At 34.0% G+C, this 25664-nt stretch overlaps 1 protein-coding gene across 2 annotated transcripts; it reads left to right on the top strand.

Moving 5' to 3' along the window:
- Nucleotides 1-220: 220 nt before the first annotated feature.
- On the top strand, nt 221-10244 carry LOC145167165 (ATPase E1-E2 type family protein / haloacid dehalogenase-like hydrolase family protein). Of its 2 annotated transcripts, XM_079086264.1 has the most exons (11): nt 221-1243; nt 1402-2747; nt 3806-3916; nt 4027-4303; nt 5517-5605; nt 5695-5803; nt 5882-6091; nt 7188-7313; nt 7408-7506; nt 8366-8557; nt 9456-10244. In XM_079086264.1, exons 1-11 carry the CDS (start codon nt 851-853, stop codon nt 10047-10049), a joined length of 3546 nt encoding a protein of 1181 aa, XP_078942390.1. In that variant the 5' UTR covers nt 221-850; the 3' UTR covers nt 10050-10244. The 2 variants fall into 2 exon arrangements, with proteins under 2 accessions (XP_078942390.1, XP_078942391.1); XM_079086265.1 differs by lacking the exon at nt 3806-3916.
- The last annotated feature ends 15420 nt before the right edge of the window (nt 10245-25664 follow it).

The raw sequence follows: 25664 nt of genomic DNA, 5'->3' as shown, positions 1-25664 counted from the left end.
ACTTAACAAAAAATCATAACTTGTAAAATTTGATTAATAAATAAATAAAAGGACAATGTATATTTATCAAGACATCGTCAATCAATGTAATGTTTTAATGCCCTATAATTAATCAATTTTAAGACACAAAATAATAATAAAATTTATTATTATAAAACTAAATATTAAAGACAAATATATAAGTGGATTACCCAAATATCATTTTGCTCATTATGTGTGTATCGTTTTATGTTTGTTTGCTTGTAGACACGGCAATAGCTCAGCAAGCTAACTACTCCTATACAAAACTATACAATAATATCACTCATGTGCATATTAGCCTATATCCATATCTACACAACATTAACCAGTGATTTAATGGCGGAAGTAAGAGATCTCTGCAACTTCTGACCAAAGTAAGGAATTTTGTCTACTCTGTTCTTGTATTTTGTTTCTTCTAGGGTTTCGAACCTTCTCCAACAGCTCAATTTGGACACCAAAAGTTTCAAATTTGGTTTTCCAAACTCGTTAAACAAGTAGTTATATCGAGTACATAAATTAAAGTTGAAGCCGAATTCCGAAAGCTTAGATGCGGTTTCTATTTTTGGATGTGGAACATATCGTCATATGGATCAGGTTCTGGAGATCTGTTTTTGCATGTTTAGATGTTAACTTGTTCAGTTTAAGTTAATGTTAGTTATACTTCCAAAGCTCTGTAAACTCTAAAGTATCGATGAATGTATTTCCGATTCATTGTCTATTCTTCGTCTTTTAGTGTATACGTTTTCGTCGGAATGTGTGTAGTAGCCGTGTGTAATCGGAATTTGAAACCGGAGGTTAGTTTTCAGGCGGATTAGGTTTTTTATACAAGATGCCGTTTGGTAGGAATGAGAGGATTCGGTTTAGTAAAATTTATTCTCTTTCGTGTTTCCGACCTTCAACAAGTGATGAACATGCTCAAATCGGACAAAAAGGGTACTCTAGAGTTGTGTATTGCAATGATCCCGAGAATCCAGAGGCACTTCAGCTCAGATACCGGAGTAATTACGTGTCGACGACGAAGTACACAGCGATAAATTTCATTCCCAAGTCTTTGTTTGAACAGTTTAGGCGCGTTGCAAATATTTACTTTCTTGTTGTAGCTTGTGTTTCGTTTAGTCCATTGGCACCCTTTCGAGCTTCCAGTATCCTTTTTCCTCTTCTGGTCGTGATTGGGGCAACCATGGCAAAAGAAGGTGTCGAAGATTGGAGACGTCGGAAACAGGTAAAGTTGCTTTTTTTTTTTGGATACTTTTCTCATCTGTTCATTGTTTTTCTAACTTTTCTTTCTGATTTGCAACTATTTCCTTCTGAAACCTTCCTTTATTTCCATGTATCTGTGTTTTTAGTGGTGATTTGACTATGTTTTAATTGGTTTTTCAGGACATAAAGGCGAACAATAGAAAGGTCCACGTATACAGAGGCAACTCATTTTCTCAAAGCAAATGGAAAGATTTACGAGTTGGTGATCTTGTTAAAGTGAATAAAGATGAATATTTTCCATCAGATCTTCTTCTCCTTTCATCAAGCTACCCAGATGGGATTTGTTATGTTGAAACCATGAATCTAGATGGAGAAACTAATCTGAAATTAAAACACGCATTCGATTTCACATCTTCTTTAAACAATGACACCTCCTTTCATCAATTCAAAGCAATGGTCAAATGTGAAGATCCAAATGAAGATCTTTACTCATTCGTTGGAAGCTTATCCTACAATGGTCAACATCATCCACTTTCACTTCAACAGATTCTATTAAGAGATTCCAAATTAAGAAACACAGAGTATGTATACGGAGTGGTGATTTTCACAGGACATGATACTAAAGTCATGCAGAATGCAACAGATCCTCCTTCAAAGAGAAGTAAGATAGAAAGAAGAATGGATAAAATAATCTACATTCTTTTCACCACTTTGATTTCAATATCTTTCATTGGATCAATCTTTTTTGGCATAAGAACAAGTCGAGACTTAAACCATGAAGGTTATGGAAGATGGTATCTTGAGCCAACAAGAACAACTGCTCTTTATGATCCAAAAAGACCAATTCTAGCTGCATTTCTTCATTTCTTAACAGGGTTAATGTTATACGGATACTTAATCCCAATATCTTTATACGTTTCCATTGAAATGGTAAAAGTATTACAAAGCATATTCATAAATCAAGATCAAGATATGTATCATGAAGAAACAAACAAACCAGCTAGAGCTAGAACATCAAATTTAAACGAAGAACTCGGTCAAGTTGACACAATTCTTTCAGATAAAACTGGAACATTGACATGTAATTCAATGGAGTTTGTTAAATGTTCAATAGGAGGTGTTGCTTATGGACGTGGGATGACAGAAGTGGAGTTAGCTCTTGCAAAGAGGAAAAACTCGGGCAGCCCGGGCAGCCATGGTGGTACTTCAGGCAGCCATGGTGATGATGTTATGAAATTAGAGAAGTTGATTAAGGGTTTTAACTTTAGGGATGAGAGGATAATGAAGGGAGAATGGGTTAATGAAGATAACTCAGATATCATACAGAAGTTTTTTAGAGTTTTGGCTATTTGTCATACAGCAATACCTGAAGTTAAAAAAGAAACAAATGAACTTTCATATGAAGCTGAATCACCTGATGAAGCTGCTTTTGTTATAGCTGCAAGAGAACTTGGTTTTGAATTCTTTCAAAGAACACAAACAAGAATCTCTTTGCATGAATGTGTAAATGGCCAAAAGGTTGACAGGTGAGATAATTCTTAAATACATCTTTTTTTTTTTTTTTGCATAATTCATGACTAAAATTGTAAATCTTTAAGGGTGAAATGAAAGAAATGTCAAATGTCAATGTATTTTTATTGATTTGTTTATTATGACACTTTACTTTCATTTCTCCATATTAATAGGAAGAATTGGAAGTAGGATGCTATACTAAAGAAATCAACAAAAGTACATTCATATTTCTTGCATTTAACCTTTTCATAAAAAATATAATTAAATATGATTGTAAAAGGCTAAAAGCTATTATTGTAGGATCCTAATTTCATTTTTCATATGATGATATTTGACTTTCAAAATCTATCTATTTATAGCAATGCAATCCAAATACAAACTGCTATAATTGGGTATATATATTTCAAAGTATAATCTCCTAATAAGAAAAAAGTTGAATGTACAATGCTATAAATGGGTAGTTTTTGTATTTTTGTTTTTATAATACAATTTCTTAGTAGAGTAAATTACACAAACGGTCCCTATGATTTGGGATAATTTACACGTTTGGTCCATAACTTATTTTTTTAACTCGGAAGGTCCCTACAGTTTGTTTTTGTTACGCGCTTGGTCCCTGTCTTACCTGAAAAGACTATTTCGCCCTTGATTTTTTAATTTATTTAAATAAGGTGGGGTAGGTAAGGTAAGGTAAGGTGAGGTGGAAGTGAGGTTGGGGCGTGTTTATTTAAATAAATTAAAAAAATCAAGGGCAAAATAGTCTTTTTAGGTAAGACAGGGACCAAGCGTGCAACAAAAACAAACTGTAGGAACCTTCCGAGTTAATAAAATAAGTTAGGGACCAAACGTGCAAATTACCCAAACCATAGGGACCATTCGTATAATTTACTCTTCTTACTAAGAAAAAATTTGAAAGTACAATATTGTTATAGAAATATTTAAAAAGTAAGATGATGTAATACTCAAATAAATGAAAAAAAGTTACTTTCTTGCATTTATCCCTATCTTTTAATCATAAAAAGAAAAAAAACATTACAAAGTTTCAATCTTTTAAACATTTTCACAATTTTTACAGATCATATGAGCTCTTAAACATGATAGAATTCAACAGTTCTCGAAAGAGAATGTCAGTAATCATAAGAAACACTGAAAATCAACTCTTATTACTCTGCAAGGGTGCTGATAGGTAGCTTACGTACTTTTTTTAACACATAAAACTATAAACATTCAAATTTTAAATTATTAAATATAAAATCTTTCCACTCACATTATATATATATTTTTTTATAAATTTAGTGTCATGTTTGAAAGACTTTGTAAAGAAAGTCAACCCTTTGAAGAGGAAACAAAGAATCATATCAACAAATACGCAGAAGCAGGTTTAAGGACTTTGGTGATTGCATATCGTGTTGTTGAAGAAGAAGAATATAAAAAATGGGAAGAAGAATTTATAAAAGCTAAAAATTCAGTGTCTGTTGAACGTGATGATTTGATAGATGCTGCTGCTGAAAAGATTGAAAGAAACTTGATTTTACTTGGTGCTACAGCTGTTGAAGATAAACTTCAAAAGGGGGTAAAAGCTTAAAAACTTAAAATGTCATTATTTTTTGGATAATCATGAAAATGACCAAAATGGGTCGGGTCTTATTTCACAATTTGACCACCTTTTTGACTTTTTAACAAAATGGATTCCTCTTTCACAATGGCCCAATTATAAAATTCCAGTAATTTGCAAAATTACTTTTAGTGACAAAAGGCTGCAAAATATGACATCATCATTTTGTGAAGGCTAATCTAAAAAAAGACCTTATAATTTGTGTTTTTTTTTTTTTGGATTAAACCTAAAATTTATTTTTTGTCTGAAAAAGACCTTGTATTATTTCATTTTTTTCCGAAAAAGCCCTCAACTTTGTATTTTTTTTTCCGAAAAAAACCCTCAACCTTCTAAATGCTTCCGAATAAACCCTCAATCTTTTTAGTTTTTCTCGAAAAAAACCCTCACATTTGACTTTTTTTTTTGGAAAAAATGACTTAAAGTACAAGATTGGAAAAAATGAAAAAATTCAAGGTCTTTCTCACATTTGAGGTTTAATCCAGAATAAAAAAACACAAAATATAAGGTCTTTTTTGAGATTAACCCTTTTCTGAATTGCAAAATCGAATCTTTTTCAATTTTTTTTTGTCCTTTTTTATAATTTTTTAAGTTTATTTTGTTAATAAAAGTTCAAAAAGATGGTGAATTTGTTAGATATGAACATTGAACACTCATTTTGGTCATTTTTTTTATTAACTCCATTATTTTTCTCTAGAGTAAATTACACGAATGGTCCCCTCTGGTTTGGGGTAATTTGCGCACTTAGTCCCTAACTTATTTTTTTAACTCGAAAAGTCCCTACTGTTTGTTTTTGTTACGCGTTTGGTCCCTACTGTTTGTTTTTATTACACGTTTGGTCCCTGTCTTACCTAAAAAGACTATTATTTAAATAGGAAAAAATGGTGGGGTAGGTAAGGTAAGGTGAGGGGGGTGAGGTTGGGGGTGTGTTTATTTAAATAAATTAAAAAATCAATGCCAAAATAGTTTATTTAGGTAAGACAGAGACCAAGCGCGTAACAAAAACAAACAATAAGGACCTTCCGAGTTAAAAAAATAAGTTAGGGACCAAACACGTAAATTACCCTAGAGTATAGGGACCATTCGTGTAATTTACTCTTTTCTCTAATACTTTTATAGCATAATTTTTTTATGATTATTATTTAACACAATGATTGTTATGTTGTTTTTCAAGGTTCCTGAATGCATACAAAAACTTTCAAATGCTGGAATTAAGATGTGGGTTTTAACTGGTGATAAAATGGAGACTGCAATAAACATAGGGTATGATATGATCACAAACTTAATTTTTTTTTTTAAATTTTTTATCACATAAATTATAGAAGTTGACTTTTTGACCATGACATCTACAGATACGCATGTAGTTTGCTTGTTCAAGGAATGAAGCAAATTGTGATCACATTAGACTCACATGATATTACAGCTTTAGAAAAGCTAAACGACAAGGAAGCCATTACAAATGTATTATTATTTGTTTAAAGATAATAATATTAATTAAATAATGAGAATGACTTGATAAAACATTTTGAATTTTTGTAGGCAAAGAGAGAAAGCATCAAGAAGCAATTGATGGAAGGAAGATCACAACTTGATTTAGCTAAAAGTAGCTCTGTGTTGTTTGCTTTGATAATTGATGGAAGATCTTTGACTTTTGCTCTTGAAAAAAATCTTGAAAGTTTGTTTTTGGATGTTGCAATTGATTGCAAATCTGTTATCTGTTGTCGATCATCCCCAAAACAAAAAGCTCTTGTAAGTAATTTTCTTAGGTAAAAGGAATGGAATAGCTTATTCCATTGTTAAGTATTATTTTAGGTAGAAAATGTGTTTTTGTTTCCTTCTATCATGGAATGGAATGGAAAATTGTAGTATAAAACCCTTTTTTGTTTATAAATTTTTTTGATGAAAAATCTTTTTTAATAACTTCATGATTGTAATTAAATTATAAGTTTGTTTTTTAAAAAATAAATGGAGAATGTATATATTTTACTGTAATCTTATTTGGGTTTAATGAGATTTTATAATATTTAAATTTGTGTTTAGAAATAATAAATTCTATAACAATTATAATTAAAACATAAATTCTATAATTATATAATTAAAAAATGGGTTATTCTCAAGAAAAAGACCTTATATTTTGTGTTTTTTCTTTTCGGATTAAACCTCAAATTTATTTTTTGCCTGAAAAAGAAAAGACCTTGTATTTTTTTTCATTTTTTCCGATCTGTCCCTTTTAGTCGTTTTTTCCAAAAAAAAAAAAGGTAAAATGTGAGGGTTTTTTCAAGAAAAACTAAAAGTTGAGGGTTTATTTGGAAGCATTTAGAAGGTTGAGGTTTTTTTCTGAAAAAAAATACAAAGTTGAGGGCTTTTTCCGAAAAAATGAAAAAATACAAGGTCTTTTCTTTTTCAGGCAAAAAATAAATTTGCGGTTTAATCCCAAAAAAAACACAAAATATAAGGTCCTTTTTGAAATTAACCCTTAAAAAATAGCACAAATTAAAGAAATTATTATATTTCAGACAGTTTTACGGTTTAACTACTAATACTTTAATTTGGAAAAATGTCTGAAACTTTAATGGTTTGATCGGAAAATAAAATATCAGTGGCTAAACCATAAAACACACCAACATATAATAGTTGTTCTGTAATTTTCTCTAAATAATATATAAAATAGTACTAAAACTATACTTTTTATTTATATATACTAATATAATATTTTCATATAAGAAGTCATTCCTTTCCATTCCATTCCATTTCATCAAACCAAACAAACCTTTATTAACATTTATCATCTTCAAGTAATTTCACATTAATTAATTAATTAATTTTTTCTAAAACAAACACACAGGTTACTAAAATGGTAAAAGAAGGAACACGAAAGACAACATTAGCAATTGGTGATGGTGCAAATGATGTTGGGATGCTTCAAGAGGCAGACATTGGAGTTGGAATAAGTGGTGCAGAAGGAATGCAGGTTTTTTTTTTTTTCTTTTTTCTATTACAACATTGTACTTTTTATACTTTTATTTTCTGATTTTTGTTTTTTTTTTTAAATTAATTAATTACAGGCTGTAATGGCAAGTGATTTTGCCATAGCTCAGTTTCGTTTTCTTGAACGATTGTTATTGGTACATGGACATTGGTGCTACAGACGAATTGCTATGATGGTAAACTAAAACCATGATTTAATAATATCTTAATATTCTTTTTTCTTTTTTTTTTTACCAAAAATATTCCCCATAATAATATCATTGATTTGTTTATTATAGCATCATACTTTCTTTTTCAACATATCGTACTTTTAAAAATCTACCCAATAAAGAGTAAATTACACAAATGGTCCCTATGGTTTGGGGTAATTTGCACGTTTTTGGTCCCTAACTTATTTTTTTAATTTGCGGGCTTGGTCCTTGTCTTACCTAAAAAGACTATTTTGCCCTTGATTTTTTAATTTATTTAAATAAGATGGGGTAGGTAAGGTAAAGTAAGGTGATGTGGAAGTGGGGTTCGGGGTGTGTTTATTTAAATAAATTATAAAATCAATGGCAAAATAGTCTTTTTAGGTAAGACAAGGACCAAGCTCGCAAATTAAAAAAATAAGTTTGGGACCAAACATGCAAATTACCCCAAACCATAGGGACCATTTGTATAATTTACTCCAATAAATAACAATGTCATCCAAATACAAGACAATTTTTATTGCTATAATTGGGTAGATTTTTCAAAAAAAAACACATACAATTCCTTAAAAAGAAAGACAATGAAAGTACAATGTTGTAATAGAAAGAAATGAAGTTGTACAATGATTTGATAAAAGTAATGAGACAAAAGTACAATTTTTTGTCCCACACAAAAAGGTGGGGTTCTTTTTTGTCTGTCAAAAACGAAAATGCCCTCATCATCCTGGTTATCAAAAATAGTCCTAGAAAACTTGTAGTGTGGAAACTTGAAACTTGAAAGTGTGTTTATTTAATGTTTTGAATATACATTAAATAATATATGTATATTTATTTATTTTAATTACAGATATGCTATTTCTTTTACAAAAACATTGCTTTTGGGTTCACACTATTTTGGTTTGAGGCACATGCTTCTTTCTCGGGTCAACCCGCTTACAATGATTGGTACATGTCATTTTACAATGTTTTCTTCACTTCACTTCCTGTCATTGCCCTTGGTGTTTTTGATCAAGATGTTTCAGCACGACTCTGCCTAAAGGTAACCTTTTTCTTTTATTATTTTTTTAAAATTTTTGTTTTGATTTAATGGACTTAATTGGGATAGATATAATATAGGAATGTTTCATTTTGACTTATAATAAATACAAGTTACAACAAATCTTAATAGGTTTACGCATTTAGAACTATTTCAAACTTAATTAATTACCTTTTCGTCCATTCAACGCTTGCAAGAAAATCATTTTTTTTAGTAAATTAAATTTTTTGGTCCGTGAGTATATTTTATTTTTGCAATTTTGGTCCTTAAGGTTTTTGTAACGTTTTTAGTCCTTGTTCCAAATGAAATGACTATATTTTTGGGACAAATTTTGAAAATATCAGCTATATCAAGGGACCAAAAATAGTCGTTTACTTTGATCACTGTTTAAAAAAAAGGTTAATGTCATAAATGGTTAGCGACGTACTTGTTTTTTTTTTTTTTACAAAACACAATTGTTTTAAAAAAAAATAGTATTCACATTATATCCATATTTTAATGGTGTTTTGTAACAAAAAGTTGCATTTTCTTACCTTTTGAGCGTACTTTTTAAGAAAAAAAAAAAACAATTGTGTATTTGAAAATCTCAAATAGTTCGTTAATCGTTACCCATTCATGACACTAACCCTTTAAAAACCATATTCTCCCTTAACCAAAGTATGAAAATATGTTAAAAATACAAGAAAGCCCAACGTTCTTTTAGCATTTTATCAATTTAGCCACTGATTACGATTATTATTAAAAAAACAATATTTCAACAAGTAAATCGATAAAATCTAGGAACTACGTTGTGACTTTTTGTAATTAATCACTTGCATAAAAAAGTTACACGATTAAATCGATAAATAGTAAAAGTACAACTGCCTAAAGTAAAACTTTTTTATAAAACGATAATACACAGTACCCGATGCTATATCAAGAGGGAGTACAAAACATCCTCTTCAACTGGCCAAGAATCCTAGGATGGATGTTCAACGGACTTTTAAGCTCCATGATAATCTTCTTCATATGCAAAAACTCCACAATCCACCAAGCCTTCCGTTCAGATGGCCACGTCATCGACTACGAAATCCTAGGTGTCATAATGTACACATGTGTCATATGGGCTGTCAATTGCCAGATGGCACTTTCCATAAACTACTTCACATGGATCCAACATTTTTTCATTTGGGGTAGCATCTTCTTTTGGTATGTATTTTTAATCGTATATGGATACCTAAAACCCGAATGGTCAACAACCGCATACCGTGTTTTTATTGAAGCGTGTGCACCGACACCGTTTTTTTGGATGACAACGTTGTTGGTTGTTGTGTCGACGCTTTTGCCGTATTTTCTTTATAGAAGCTTCCAAACGAGGTTTCATCCGATGTTTCATGATGAGATACAAAGGAGGAGGTCGGAAGGGCGTGAGAGTGCGTGTGAGGTGCTTGATAGGGTGAAGGAGAGAATTGACCTTTTGGGTGAGAGGATGAGGCATAGCCATAGGGAATTGTAAGGCGGTGTTTGGTTTGTTTGGATGTGGAATTACGGAAATAGCCTTGTGTGGAAGTTTGGGGAAGAGGGGGGTTTTGTGTAAAAGGTGTAATGTGTAATGTGTAATGTGTAATGTAAATGTTATTATAGGGTATATATTAGTGTGTAATTATGTCTTCGTTTTCTTTTTACTAAAATACAAGTCTTTTTGTTGGTATGTGTGTATAGGGTTTAGTAATGTCTCATGTACATACAACAAAAAGAAGGCCATGTATTATATAAATTTATAAAAACAAAAACATTTGGATTTTTATTTTAAAAAATACATATTCGTAAAAAAATATTAAAACAAAAAGGAATCAATGTCATTGACAAATAGCTGTCCTTAAAAATATTAAAACACGATAAACATCTAATGATTACAAAACTAGCAAAAGCCAAAAAGTCGAGATACTCTATCCTTAAAAAAACTCAAAGAAAACATGAAAATCCCAACTAGAAAGGCAACGATTCACATGCCTCATAAATTCCAACCTAACAACAAAAGTTTATGATTCTTTCTTCCTTGAAAAAACCTCGACTAAGAGGAGAGGTGTGGGTAACTTCCATGCAATGAACTAGGGTTAAGGATTAAAGAGGCTAGATTAGGGTTTCAATTGATGCTCATTCAAGAACATGGACCGAAGCAAGCCCTCCAAAGTAGTCCACTGGATTTCTTTGACTCTCCCTCTAGGAGGTCCATGCAAAGAAGAGGTCCAACCAATTGATCCATCTTGTCTTTTAACACAAACCGACTTATCTATTTCCAAAGCATACACCTGTGGAGATATAAATTTTAGATATGAATCTTCCAACCAATTGACCAAACATCCTCTCAGAAGACAAAGAAGTACAGAACCATAGTCAACCTTTTCTTAAAAACAAAAAGATCAATACCCACGCATCACGAAGGACAACTTTAAAATGTTGAGCCATGTGGTATTCGACTTCCACCTTTGCACCCTAGACTCCAAAGCATGAAAGCACCATGCAGGGGCGGATCTAGGGTCGGAAAAGTGTTGGCGGTTGCCCATAAATAATTTTAGAATAACTATAAAAAATTATAAATTTTTTTTTTAATTTACACGAACATATATAATCTGTCCTCTTGAAATATAATATGTATCTTGTATTTTGTGTTTGCCCCCACAACGCCCTAGCCATTGGCGGGCTACCCCTAAAAAAATCCCAATTAATATATATATATATATATATATATATATATATATATATATATATATATATATATATATATATATATATATATATATTGGTTTTAGTTTAAGTTGCTGAAAACTGAGTGATATCCCTTAGTTTGTTTATCCCAATGTTTAAACTCCAAAATCCAAAAGGCTAGAAGCCCAATTGTGAATTATTTGGGGGTTGTCAAAACATGTTGTTGAAATTGAAGGAGCGGGAGGACGGATGGAAATCATGACACAAATCAAATAACAAAAATATAAAATCGCTGTTGTGGCACCCTGGAAGAAGACAAATTCATTGTAAGCTTGCGATAGAAGAACAAAGGGCAAATGGAAAAAATCGTTGGATGTTTAGAGATCCCAACCTCCAAAATCCAAATCTTGAAACAAGTAAGTTTCCAATTTTTTCTTTGAAGTTAAAAAACAGTTCTACACTTGGCTGTTTTACTAGGATTCCAATTAACACGTACTTAGGTTTCAATTGCATTGATTTTAAGAAAATCAGAATTCCAAACTTCATGTTTAACACTTGAAATTAGGTTTTCATTGCCTATATCGTGAAATTAGGTTTCCATTGACATTAACATGTACTTTGATAGTAAGACAGATTGTTTCTGTTAAAGTCTGGAAATTCCAAACTCGTTTAACCCAAACCCGAAAAACCCAAACCGGAAAAAAAAATCATATTGTATATTATGCAGTAAAAAGGTTGTGCTACCCCTAGACTTTTGTTGTGGATCCGCCACTGGCCCTGGCACCATGATATATCCATGTATCACCTTCACCACTCTTAGATGGTCAGATGGGTCGTTACGAACCTCCAAACCCAGTTAAATATTACACAATTTAATTTTATAAAAACACCTCATTTTTTATTATACGTAAGAAATACAAAAAAGATAAAAGAAAATAATAAATAACATTATAAAACGATAAATTATAAAATGATGAGAAGGCTCTCCAAAGCTTCAATTTGGAGGTTTGGGCTTAAGCTCTAGCTAGTTGGACTAGAAGATGTTCCCGTCTACTTGTTGGGTAGGTCGCGCACCTTCATCCTAATCATCGACTTTTAGACACTTCAAAATAAAATGAGTCTCAAATTCGTATTGCACAATATTGTGTACATTAGGTTTCTTGGAGTAGAATCGACAATGGTCTCGGCTAGCTCGGTGAACACTAAGCTGGGCCCTCAGCATGCCGAGCTCGGCTCGACAACTTGGCACAAATGTAACGATGAGAGAGCGTGTATGGGTTTGAGTGAGTTGAACGTTGGAAGGGTCTTTGTGACCTTTTTTTCATTTTTTTTTTCAAAAAATGCCCCGTTTTTACCCTACATAAATAACACTACATATTCTATTTTATCCCACTTCACCATCTTCATTTTTTCACTCAAACAATACAATTTTTATGAAAAAAATGGCTTCCGCTTCTAATCCAAAAGCTCAAAAAAAAAATACAAAAAGAAACACCCAAAACCCAAACATCTCATATTCTTCACTAAATTTCGTTCAAAATCAAAGCGATCGGTCAATTTATTCTCCACAAAATTTATACTTTGGTTGTGTATACTACCCATTTTAAACCCAAAACCAACCTCGATACTTTAAAAATCAAGCACAATATCAAAACCAACCTGAATTCCAAAACCAACCACAATTTCAAAGACAACTCCAATTTCAAAAGCAACCACAAATGAACTTCTCATCCTAAATGGAAACCGACTTCAATCCATTTGATGATCTTCCGGACTCCCCAATGAATTTCCAAACCCAATTCCAAACTTAAGGGGAGCCTAAAGCCGTCCCCAAAACGGAATCGGAGCCAGAAGAGAATCCACCACAACCCAAAAAAGTGGAAGGGCAACTCCAAAACAATGAACAACGCCCGAAAAAAAAGCGTTAACTCGTTCTTGGGTGGATGTTTCTAAAGATCCGGTGGTCGGAAACAACCAAGATCGTCCAACTTTTTTCCGTAAAATTATACGGCGTTTTCTCACGGAGATGAATCTTGGAGAGTACCGGAAAAAAGACCAAATTTATTTGAAGCGGAGAAATGTCAACAAAGTGGTGACAGAGTTTAATGAGATGTTTTCGAGTGTCAAACAACAATGACAAAGTGGTGCAAATGACGAAACTATTTTGAAAAAATCTATTGATGTGTACCGGAATTAGAAATGGCCCAATTTCAAATTTGTACATGTTTGAAATATTTTGAAATTGTTGAAAAAATGGCAAAAGGTCGACGTTTCTGAAACCTTTTACGGGTGGTTCTTCTAAAAGAACCAAAACATCTGAAACGACGCATAGTCAATCGTCTGATGCGCATGTCGGGATTGACCTCAATGAGGAGGAGCCTTTTGAGGCTCCAAGAGTCACTCGTTCCATGGGAAGAAACCGAGCCAAACGAAAGGGAAAAACGGAGGCAAGTGCTTCGGGAAATGCTTCAGGTGACATCGACTAACTAACAACCAAAATAGACAACTTGAAGTCGTTTTTGGAACAATATTTGGCGGTCGAACAAGAGAAAGGAAAAAATGTGACATGACGATCTTAACGAGAGACACTAGTGCTCTCACGAGACGTGAAAAAGAAATGACGATAAAAGCAAAAGAGGAGGTCACGAAAAATTATAACATTTAAGTTTTGTTATTTTATTTTCATGGTTTCATTATCTAAATTTCTAGGTTTGTATTTTGAAATTATATATATATATATATATATATATATATATATATATATATATATATATATATATATATATATATATATATATATATATATATATGCGCGTGTGTGTTGTAATTTTTTTTAAGTTTAATGAAATTTAAGATTTTAAAAAATAATATGTTTGAAATGTTTATTTTCTATCTCAATTAATTTTAGGAAAAAAAATAGCATGGCAACTTGGCAACCCATACCATATAAATGACAAATTTTGGTTAAAGTGTGATAAAACTGACGTGACGTGACAAATATGACATCACTCCCACCAACCTTATGTGGCTTGCTGTTAAAATATATTATGAAAGTATACATTTTTGAAAAGTAAAAGTAAATTAGTAATTCTTTTGCTAACTTCTAAAATATTTTCCCCCATTTATTTTCTCTTTCAATTTCCACAATTTTGTCTTTATTTTATAGAATATCTTTCAAACATTACCTATCCAAACCATGCTAAATGAAAAAGATAAATAATTTTATCTTAACCACATTTTCATGAAAAATCACTGATAAGCTATGGCCACATATATAACTACACTTCTAATCTTTTAAGTGTAGTTTCGAGCCTAGATCTCTGTGTACATCTCCAAATCTAGACACCAGAAACATTTCCGAGCATCACAACTTTTGTGTCGCTAGTAACTAAATATGCGACTTCACTGCACAATCTTATATTAGCTAATTCTATTTTGTAACGCTTCCCTTTTACTAATAATTTACTCGTTTTTTAATAAAACTTCGTTATTCCATAAAAGCATAACATACGACTTCTGCTACTGTAACATCACCAGCATTCAATAATCAATCACAGTCAATAATCATAGCGATGGAGATATTGATGGTTGTGGTGACACGATAATATCAACGGTTCATGTTTTATAGGGGCAAAGAGCCAAAGATCGAACCATATTGATTAGGTTTAGTTATTGGTTCCAGATGTCAAATTTTGATATATGCCGTTGGACTTGGGACCCATAATGTTAAATGTAATTATGTTGGGCACAAACTACAAGAACTAACCACATTTGTACACGTACATTTTGCAACTAAATTTCTGTACAACTACCAAACCTTTTTGGGATGCTAAACCTCACCAACATTCCTGATCCAAACATATGCGTCCTTTTAGTGACATGTGTTTTTTCCTTTTTATTTGAAAAGCCACACGTAATTTAGAGGGTGTTTGGGAGTGCTTATCTATTTCTTTTAACGTTTTTAGTGATATAAAAATGAAGCTTTAAAAAAAAATAATGTTTGGATTGTCATGTCAAAATGTTATAAGTTAGAAAAATATCTTTTAATGTTTTGCAAAATGACCAAAAAAGTTTTTTAAAGATATGAGACAACTATAAGTTATAAGGAGTTTTTATAAGGTAGAAACATAACTTATAAAAAATGACTTATTAAGAGTGTAAGACATTTATAAGTTATTTTAAAAAAACGTATCTATCTAATTCCAAACACTTTTTAAGTTTAACATGTGTGAAACCGGCAATAAGTTAAAAGATTTTTTTAGGCTTTCTCAAAACACCCTTTTAATAACACAAACATAATTTTATATTTACTGAGTTGTGAGTTTATGTTTTAAGAATAAATGTATTATTTTCTTAATCACTTATATGTTGACTGTTTTAATAAAAAATAAATTTATAAGCTAAGGATTTTGAAATTTCATTGATCATCGCCCAAATATAGTTTAATTATGAATGCTGTGTATAGAGTGGTCATTTTGACTTTTAAGGATCGTGAATGGTCGATTCAAATTATATTTTATCTTTAACTTATTAAATGGTAAACAAGAAGTTATAAATGAATAAAAGAAAATTATAATCATGTAACATATATTTTAGATGCAAGTTCCTAATTTGTTTAATCATAAGATATACTTCAAGTTGTTGTCTCTTGTAAGCTGCAATTTTGTATAAGTTTTTACTACCCAATAATCCAGTATAACTGTATCCCATTCCAAAAAGAGAATTTTATTTTAACTCACGTTTACGCTTTAACGGCTCATCTTGTGTAGGTGGAGCTAGAGATCAATCATAGTGTCACAATATTCTAGATGACATGTGTTCACGTTATTCTTCTCACACGTGTACGAACAAAATGGCCTCTGTAGATGGGCTCACCCGTCAGAGGGCTACATTCAATCGAAGCATTTATACTATCCAATCAGCCATAGGAATATGAAACAATAAATTAAAATCCATAATTATGTATAGAGATGGTTAACGTAAAACTTATAAGTTCAAGCATATTTTCAAATTCAAGATTTGATTAAAATTTGTTACAGATTGATCACCAAGAGTTTTTCATTTGTATTTTTGTTATAATTAACCGATACATGAAAATAGAGGCGGGAGAGGGAAATATGTCGTGGTGATGGTCGCGGCAGAAGGGAGACCTACATGAGAGGGTAAGGATAAAATGAGCCTTGTTAAAATTTTTAAATTAAAATATTAAAATAAATAAATAAATATTAATTATGATAATTTAATAGGAAATCTTCAGAACAGTCACAAAATTTTGGAAAAAGTTACTCTTTTGTCCCAACATCTTTTTGAACAAAAATACCCAAAAAAATCGGTTAAATTGAATATTTCGACCCTATTTTACCGGCGACCTTCATTTAGCCGGTTAAAATTGTTTATGTGGCCAGGAGTTGCTTACGTGGGTTCAATCAATCTCATTTAGACCCACCCATACACCCACAATAGAAGTTATCTCTCTCGTTTAACATTCTCTCTCTCTCTCTCTCTCTCTCTCTCTCTCTCTCTCTCTCGGTAAATTAGGTTTTTTTACCCCCGTGCAGTTGAAATCATGGAGGACATCCATGATTTTGATACAATAGATGTGGAGCTGGATGCGTACTTCAAAAAGAAACAAGTTTCCTGATGCAAAGACGAATTTCTAAATACTCTATTTGAAGAAGACGACGACGATGCAGTAAATGATGCTCAAACTGAAAATGATGCGCAAACTGGAATCAATAAAGAAGACTCAGACGAAGATTATCTGGAAGGTAGTAACGAGGAAGATAGTGATGAGAAATTTGAGTATTCTACCAACAACCCAAATATGAAATGGAAGAAAATGAGATCAACGCTTGGTGAAAGGTATGAATCCCCACATGAACTGAAATTGTGTTTAACCAACTATGCTGTTAGTAAGGGTTTTCAAATTGTTTCAAAAAATGTGATAGTGTTAGACTAGTGGCAATATGTGGAAGTGATCTAGAGAAAGTGCCCATTTGTGGCCAGGGCTTCTTGGATGAGTACTGAAAGGTCATTCCAAGTCAAAAAGATGATAAACATTCATAAATGTGTTAGTAATTTTAACAATTCAAGGCTTATGGATCCTACCTGGTTAGCTAGGAAATTTGTGAAGGAGTTGATTAGAAAACCTAATTTAAAATGCAAAGAGATGAAGGTAATCATACAAAGTAAATTTCATTGCAAAATTTCATGGTCAAAGTGTTTATAGATCAAGGATGAGGGCACTTTCATTAATTCATGGGAAATTGAGTGACCACTACGCAAAAGTTTAGGATTATGGGCATGAGCTACTAAGATCCAATCCATACAACACACTTAGGATTATAGTTACTGTAAACCCTGATAATACCACTGCTTGTTGTGAATCTGGTTGTTGAGCCATGGTTGTTCCATAACGTCTCCAAAAAAGTTCCCAGCTGGTTGTTCTTACCCAAACTCCCCAAATATTCCATTGTTCTCCAAATTGACATTGTTATGAAATGCTAATAAGAGATTTGCATACCACTGGTTTGGTAGATCAGGATCCACCCAACGAAAGTACTTGCAATCTTTGAGTTCATTCTGGTAATTTGGGCATCCTATAAACCTTCTTCCAAGGTTTAATGGAGTCCATGAAGTCCATATCCTACGAGATCACCATAGTAGCACCTGTTTCTGAGACGATTCATCGAAGATGAAGAAGACGAAGAAGACATTCGTCTTGGTCCTCCATTGTTCCTTCTTCAATCATCGTCTGCTAGGGCACAAATGAAGTTTTTCACGATATTTACATTTAATACAAGGACATTAAATGACTCACCAACCACCTCAACAACTCCTTGCCACATAAACAATTTTAACCGGCTAAATGAGGGTTGTCGGTAAAAAAGGGTCGAAATGTTCAATTTATCCAGTTTTTTTGCGTTTGTTTGTTCAAAAAAATGTTGGGATAAAAGTGTATTTCCCAAAAGTTTGAGACTTTTCTAAACATTTCCCTAACTTAATAGACTTCATACAACATAAAAAACTACTATTTGGACATTTTTGTAATTCTTTTAGTCAAGAGACTGAAACTCTTTTTTTTTTTTAACAAAATGACCAAATTTATATTTACTCTAGTAATACTAATAAAAATAACAAATTTAGTTAAAAAAATCAAATTATAATTTTTAAGATAAAAACCATGTTCATATCAAGACCACAAGTTAAAATTATAAAAGTAATAGTTCAATTTACGTCAAAACTAAATTGGACTTGATCAAACATCAATTTGGAAGAAAAAAAAATTAAAAATTCTAAGATTAATAACCCTTCCAATAACATGGTCTTCCATATTTCCCCAGTCTTCCAACTAACAAACAATTATTTGGGTTTGGATTTTTGATAATGACAAGATGAAAGGTCGAGTGAATAAGGAGGGTGAATGGACGGATGTTCGACGATGGAAACTTCCGGCTAACCAAATGATCACGGCGTTCTACGCGACGAACATACCGGACGGGGCGAACTGTAACAAGTTGAGAGAGGTTTTCATGGAGTATGGCGAGGTGGTGGATATATACATAGCGAGAAAAAAGGATGCCAGTGGTTCCAACTTTGCCTTCATCAGGTTCAAAGTGATAGGTGATATCAAGGCACTAGAAGGAAACTCGAATTTGTGAACTAACGAAACAATATTATCAAGTGCAACATAGCTGTGAGGCATTCCACCAACATATCAGGAAGGGATTGGATAGAAAACCATAGATCCTTTGTTGATGTTGTCAAAGGTGTAGACAAGGTTCACAACATGCAGTCTCCCCTACGGTCATTCATCTTAATGTGCAAGAATATAAAGCAGATATGTTCGTCATGAAGGCTCTGGCTGGAAAAGTACATAGTCTGGAGCATCTTTATAATTTTCCAACGATCCTTGAAGCCTATGGAGTAGAAGGTATAAATATATACTATCTTGGTGGTATGATTGCTATGTTGTACTATCAATCATCGACCAGAACAAATGGATTTTTAAAGGAAAAATGATTATGGGGGAAATGGTTTCAGTGGCTAAATCCAGATGGATTTGAGAAAATTAGGTTCGAGAGGGTATCATGGCTTCAAATTGTAGGGCTACTGTTTAAACCGTTGTCGCACACGATTTAAGAAAATAATATTTTCACTGCTTGGTTGCACTAAAGGATCACACAAAGAAGTAGGGTCGAATCCTTAGGGACACAGCCTAATGGTCAATGTCTCTTTGCATTAATCACATACTAGTCAAAACTGAAAAATATAAAAAAGAGGATTTTTGACTTAAAACTAAAACTAAAAATTGTAGTGAAATTAACTAAATGAAATCACCAATAAAAACGAATTCGGTTCTGTTGCGACTTTCCTAATCATGCAATCAGCCCATATCTGGTTATTCAAAATGCATTCTATCCAAGTTGGTACTGAGAAAAACTAACAAACCCTAGTATAATCTCTTTTACCTAGTTAAATTAACCAAAACAAACTCTTCAGTTAAGCCTAACTTTGTACTATCTAATTAAACAATCTCTTAAATAAGATCAGAAAAGTTGCATTAAGATATGTGTAAAAATCCCAACAATACCCAATACTTCTCACAAGTTCGGAAGCGTAAGGGTATGAAATTTCAGTTTATATAAGAGTTAAATCCCTAACACGGAACCAATATGACACTTGTTACTTATTACTAGTTAACAAGAATAGTAACAGATTCTATTAACTGATTAACTGGAATGATTAAATCCTAGCTAGGTGATCAAACTAACAAGAATTAAAAATCAAATGTTCATTAAGCTCAAAACTGAAACAACTAGTGTGACAACCCGAAATTTCTATCTTGAATAGTTATCCAAATCAATCAAGGTTGGACTCGTTTTGCTATCTTCTAGCATTGTTTAGAGTCAATTAGAGCGTTTTAAGCTTAGTACATCCAAGAAATGAGTGTTAGGAAATATATGCTTGAGTCCATTGTGCACCAAGCAAGCCATAAACTTCATCATGTGGAGTTTATGATCACATCCCATGAGTTTACGGCCGTAAACTCAAGGTGGCCGTAAACTCATGCCTTAAACATGATATTTCATCCTTATTCTTCATTATTCACCATTTCAACCTCAAGAACTTGATTTCTCACTCAAGTATCATAAGGATCTTCATTTTATTCTTCAAAAATGTAAGTGTTTCATCCTTTGTTTTGTTAATACATCTCATTATCTAGTATCATCCTTTGATTCTATCCATTAACTTCATCTTTTGGGTTTGATCTTCAAGATCACCAAGAACACCAAGAACACACACTAGTGTTTTGGGCCGAAATCAACTCTTTTTGCTTCCATATTGTAATTATCCTCTTCCTATACTTGCTATCTAATAGGAAACCTTGATTTGCACCTTGAAAACATCCATTTCCCAAGAACTATAGGAGTTTACGGCCAAGAGCATCTCCCTTGGCCGTAAACCCTTGTTAAAGGTGCATTTGTTGGCCATAAACTCCCTAAAGCTAAGCATTGAACCTAGAATACATCCTTGATGCTTGAAAAGGACTTTAAATCACTCTTTGGCACAAGAATTCATGAGTTTACGGTCGTAAAATCATAGGGCCGTAAACCCTATGGCCGTAAACTCGAGGGTCGTGAACACCTTGGCCGTAAACACCATAGTGTGGCCGTAAACGCCTAAGATGCAACCCTTTGTACTTCTAACACTTCAATATAAGTGTTTACTAAGTCCTAGGGTGGGTTTCCTTACATGATTAGTTGTTTAAACACTAATTATATACATATATGTGTCATTATATGCTTATTAGGATCCGTTGTGCTCAAGTCTTCACTTGACACTTAGCATCATTCAAATCGATTTTTCATTCGTATCACTCACTACAGGTGAGTTCATACCCCTTAACTTATCTTTTAAATGATTTTAAATGCTTTTCTGGGGGGGAATACAAGTAGAATTATTATAGTTATTATATCAATCACATGTGATTAATAACTATCAAACAAGTGGATTTCTTACATTCCAAACTGTGTTATCAAACAAACTGCTTCAAATCGTTTTATAAACTCTTTTACATGTTAAATTCTTTCTATTAAACTCTTTCCAACTTATATTTTGTCAAAAGCATATCTATATAGATATAGTTATATAAGTAGGGTTGAAAGGACTTAGGACTGATAACTCGCCTTACTTCCTGTTCCTTGTTTGGTTGTGGACTTAGGGTATCGGTTGTTTGTCCGAAGGTCGTTTGAATCTTAATTATATATTATGTGTATGTATATAGATATAAAAGTTCATCATTTAATTCAATACCTTTGGGTAGCAAAGGTGTACAAACATGTTCATTCATACAAACAACAATGCTAGTAAACTATAATAGGTATAGTTTAGGAAGTCACTAATACTATTTCTAGAACAATGAAACATACAAGAGTCAGTTCATACATGAGTCAGTTCAAACATACTATAAAGAGAAACAGATAGAGCATACCATAACGAGAGACAATACTCACTATAAAGAGAAACAGTTCATACTATAACGAGAAACAATACATACTACACACTATACACTAGAGAACATACTACACGCTAGACAGAGAGAACATACACTACACTAGAACATACTATACAAATACAAGAATACTATAACAATAATGTGAGATACTACTTCATGATTCGGCAATATACTGCTGCGTCACGTTTTGTACCCAGAGTCTCCTGGATGGAGAGCGTGGATTTGTGTATAGATCTATACGGGACTGACCCTCCTACACCTTGCTGCTAGCTACAGTGGGACCTTCAGGTCTACAGGTGACGAATGTCATATCATTTCGACGTCTCGAACGTCGTGTTATACTAGTCAATCAAGTATGGTTACAATCATATCACATTTTACCTTAATTAACTAACAAGTTTAAAGGTAGTTAGTACAATAGTAGTTACCTAGATAAAACTACAGTACCTCTTTATTTTCCCATTTCATTCATATTGTGATCTTCTCACATGAACGGTAATGCAGAACTATATTTGGTAATGATAGACATACTTTGGGAAAACACACACACTTTCATAAAAGAACAAACATAGAGAACAGTTGAGTCTTGGTAGAAGACTACTTTAGTAGAAAATATAGGATTTTCTAGGAAGTTTACAAACATTTACATCGAACACTTACAAACTTTTACATCAAACATTTACAAGTACATTCTTCAAACTTATACAAACATTGACACTAAAATACTTATGAACTCACCAGCTTTAAAGCTGATCTATGCTTTCAAAATAACTTGTATTCTCAGGTCGCCAGTAGACAGGTACCGGTGACCAGGTTTTGAGAAGACGGAGCTTTCAAGACTCGTCTTTATTATGATTATTCATTTTTGGTGTCTTATAAACTTCAGAACACACTTGTATTAAAATTATACTATTAATGCAATGGATGATGTTGTTGCTTGTTTATTATTATGCATTGTTGTGATACTGTACATGACGTCCTCCGCCCCCGAACGTTTCCGCCGTTCCGGTTTTGGGGTGTGACAGATTGGTATCAGAGCATTGTTTATAGTGAATTGTGTATATCAACCCATAAAAGATATACAACTATAAACACAACGGGATTAAAATACTCTGACCAAGAGTTTATACTTTTAAATAATAAAATATTTAACCAAAGTATACTTACATGCATTCATACTAAAATCAGTGTCACTAGGACAGAACAAAAGTATTACGATTGTTGGACAACACAAGTAGGCTTGGGGACATATAATCAGATCTGGGAGTGATATAGCCTGATCAACTATATCTTTCCGAGAAGTGATTGCATGTGCCTAGGAATGGTTGTGGCGTTGCAACAAGTCTAAAAACTACCAACACTACTACAATGAAAACATTAGAACAACACATAAACTTAAAATACTATAGGAGTATTTTGTGTTACTATAATTACTTATGTGCAAACTAAAAAGATCTTTATTAGTATGTCTATAGTTGCTGAATGGATACTCTAAGGTTATATGTGACTAGGGTGTTATAGACTTAGAATCTGTGATCTTTGCTTTACTTCCTGTTCCTTGTTTGGTTGTGGGCTTAGAGTTAGGGTCACTTATTCGAAGGTCTATCCTGTTTTGGTTACATATGACTGGTATGCACTATGCAAATGTTGAAGTAACTGGTAAGGATCATCTTATAATTATCTTAATTAGTACGTCTATTAATTATTTCTTTTACCCCTATTCTCGTGTAGATAACATGGCTAGATTCCATATCCCCGGAGACCCGTACTTTCCCAACCAAGGCGACGGAGGATGGCTCGATGTTGAGCCCGAAGAGGAACCTGCAATTCCACTGGACAATGACTTTGCTGAGAACTTCCCGGAGGATTCTGACTCTGAGCCAGAAGTCAATGACCTACCACTAGTGGCTCCAAACCCAAATCCAAACCCACGTCCGGCTTTTCAAGGCCCGACGCCTCTGTGGGTGGAAAGTCTGGAGACCTGGAGTTAGGAACAGGGCCAACCCATCCTGTACAATGGAGACCGAGGTTTCTACAATGTGAGCGAAGGAGGCTTAGCGGACAGAGTCCTGCCTATCCTGGTCCGCATGGTTGCTCGTAACGTAATTCAGGGTAGGACAGCCCTCCAACGAATTACGGAACTTGATGCCAATACAGGGATCAACACTGTTCGCATTCGTCGGCTGGAAGATGCTCGTGAGAGAGCTGAAAGAGACAATGAGTCTCTGCTTCAGGCACTAGCTGAGATTAGGGCTGAAGTCATAGAGCATCGCGTACGCCAGCGAGTGTACGAGCGATGCCTTCTTGACTTGGAGCGTCAGCTGGATGACTTAAGGGTTCGCCCAAGGGGTTCCCGTCGTCAGTAGGGGATGCTCTGCTCATCCCTTTTCTTTTGGATTAAGGATTAGCCTTCTTATCTATGCTCTAAGTAGCACTTTTCCTGTAATTTTCGGTTTGTTTTAAGACCTTGAACTTTCGGTTGATAGGTCTTAGTCTGTCAAAATTTTCTTATCTTGGTTTGATGTAAGACCTACTTCTAGGTCATTTTCACGAACTTATTACATCTGTAATACCAGTATTAATGGCAGATATTTAATCTCTTGAAGATTTATATCGAAATGCTTTCATCTTTCTAGTGCTAGATTTCTATTCAATCATACTTCTCCTGTGTGGTTGGGCTACGGAGAGTTAGTCCATGAGTCACTCTCATCATACTCTCTATTAAATTCTTACTAATAACTTCATCTTTGTGATCTTATAGCTACAAGATGCCTCCACGTCGATCAGCAAGGCGCACTACTCCAATAACTCCGAATCAAACTCCTCCTCCTCAATATAACCCAACGGCTATCCAAGCTGCTGTGAATGCGGCTGTTACGGCAACTCTAGCATAATTCACCACCACCGGTACTAGTGGGAGTGGGACGAATCTGCCTCCCACCCCAGTTGAAACTCCAGTGCGCTCTAGGGAGTGCACGTACAAGGACTTCACCAGCTGCAAACCCAGGGCCTTCAATGGAACTGGCGGAATCATTTCCCTCCCGCAATGGTTCGAGAAGACAGAGTCGATCTTTGAGATTTGCTCCTGTCCGGAAGGGAGCAAGGTAAAATTTTCCGCCTGCACCTTCGCGGACCGAGCTCTGACGTGGTGGAACAGCCATGTCAAGTCACTATCTCTTATAGTGGCAAATGCTATCGGCTGGGAAGCTCTGAAGGAGCTCATGATCGAAGAGTACTGCTAGAGGGGAGAAGTTCAGAAGTTAGAGTAGGAGATCTGGAGCCTAACCATGAAGGGCTCCGACATAGTCTCCTACACTGCCAGATTTAGCGATCTGGTAGCACTATGTCCGGGAATGGTCCCTTCTGAGGAGAAGAAGATGGAGAGGTATATCTGGGGGCTGGTACCTCCATTTCAGGGGAACGTCCTAGCTTCCAACCCCACTACCTTCGATAATGCCAAGCGTTTGGCACAACAGCTCATTGACCATGGGGTCCGTACCCCGTCAACAAGAACTCTAGCCATCTCAGAACCCTCCAAAGCCGCTGACAACAAGCGGAAGTTCTGGGATGACAAGAAAAAGCAAAAAGCTGCCAAAAAACAGCAGGTCATAGCAGTTCATGCTGCGATAGCACCTGCCGCTGCTGCACCGGCAAAACAGTACGTTGGAAACTTGCCGAAGTGCAACAAATGCAGCTTCCACCACAATGGACCCTGCCGTGAAATGCAGTGCTCTAACTACAACAGGAAGGGGCACACTGCCCATTTCTGCAAGGCTGCGGCAATGCCAATCACCCAAGTCCCCGACGCTGGTGTGGGCCAGGCTTGCTACGGTTGTGGCGAGGTGGGCCACTACAAAAGGAACTGCCCGAAGGCAGGGAATGCCGGCGGAGTGGGAAGGGTTT

Source organism: Lactuca virosa, chromosome 3 (assembly GCF_052849685.1).
Source record: "Lactuca virosa cultivar CGN04683 chromosome 3, Lactuca_virosa_CGN04683_v6, whole genome shotgun sequence".
Lineage (NCBI taxonomy): Eukaryota > Viridiplantae > Streptophyta > Magnoliopsida > Asterales > Asteraceae > Lactuca > Lactuca virosa.
This window is presented reverse-complemented; position numbering and strand designations above follow the sequence as displayed.

What these genes read in the sequence shown, in the direction of transcription:
- LOC145167165 (XM_079086264.1), top strand. Translation starts at nt 851, where the DNA reads ATGCCGTTTGGTAGGAATGAGAGGATTCGGTTTAGTAAAATTTATTCT. An exon ending in ATTGGAGACGTCGGAAACAG is followed by an intron (nt 1,244 to 1,401) that starts GTAAAGTTGCTT and finishes TTGGTTTTTCAG; the next exon opens with GACATAAAGGCGAACAATAG. An exon ending in CCCCAAAACAAAAAGCTCTT is followed by an intron (nt 6,092 to 7,187) that starts GTAAGTAATTTT and finishes ACAAACACACAG; the next exon opens with GTTACTAAAATGGTAAAAGA.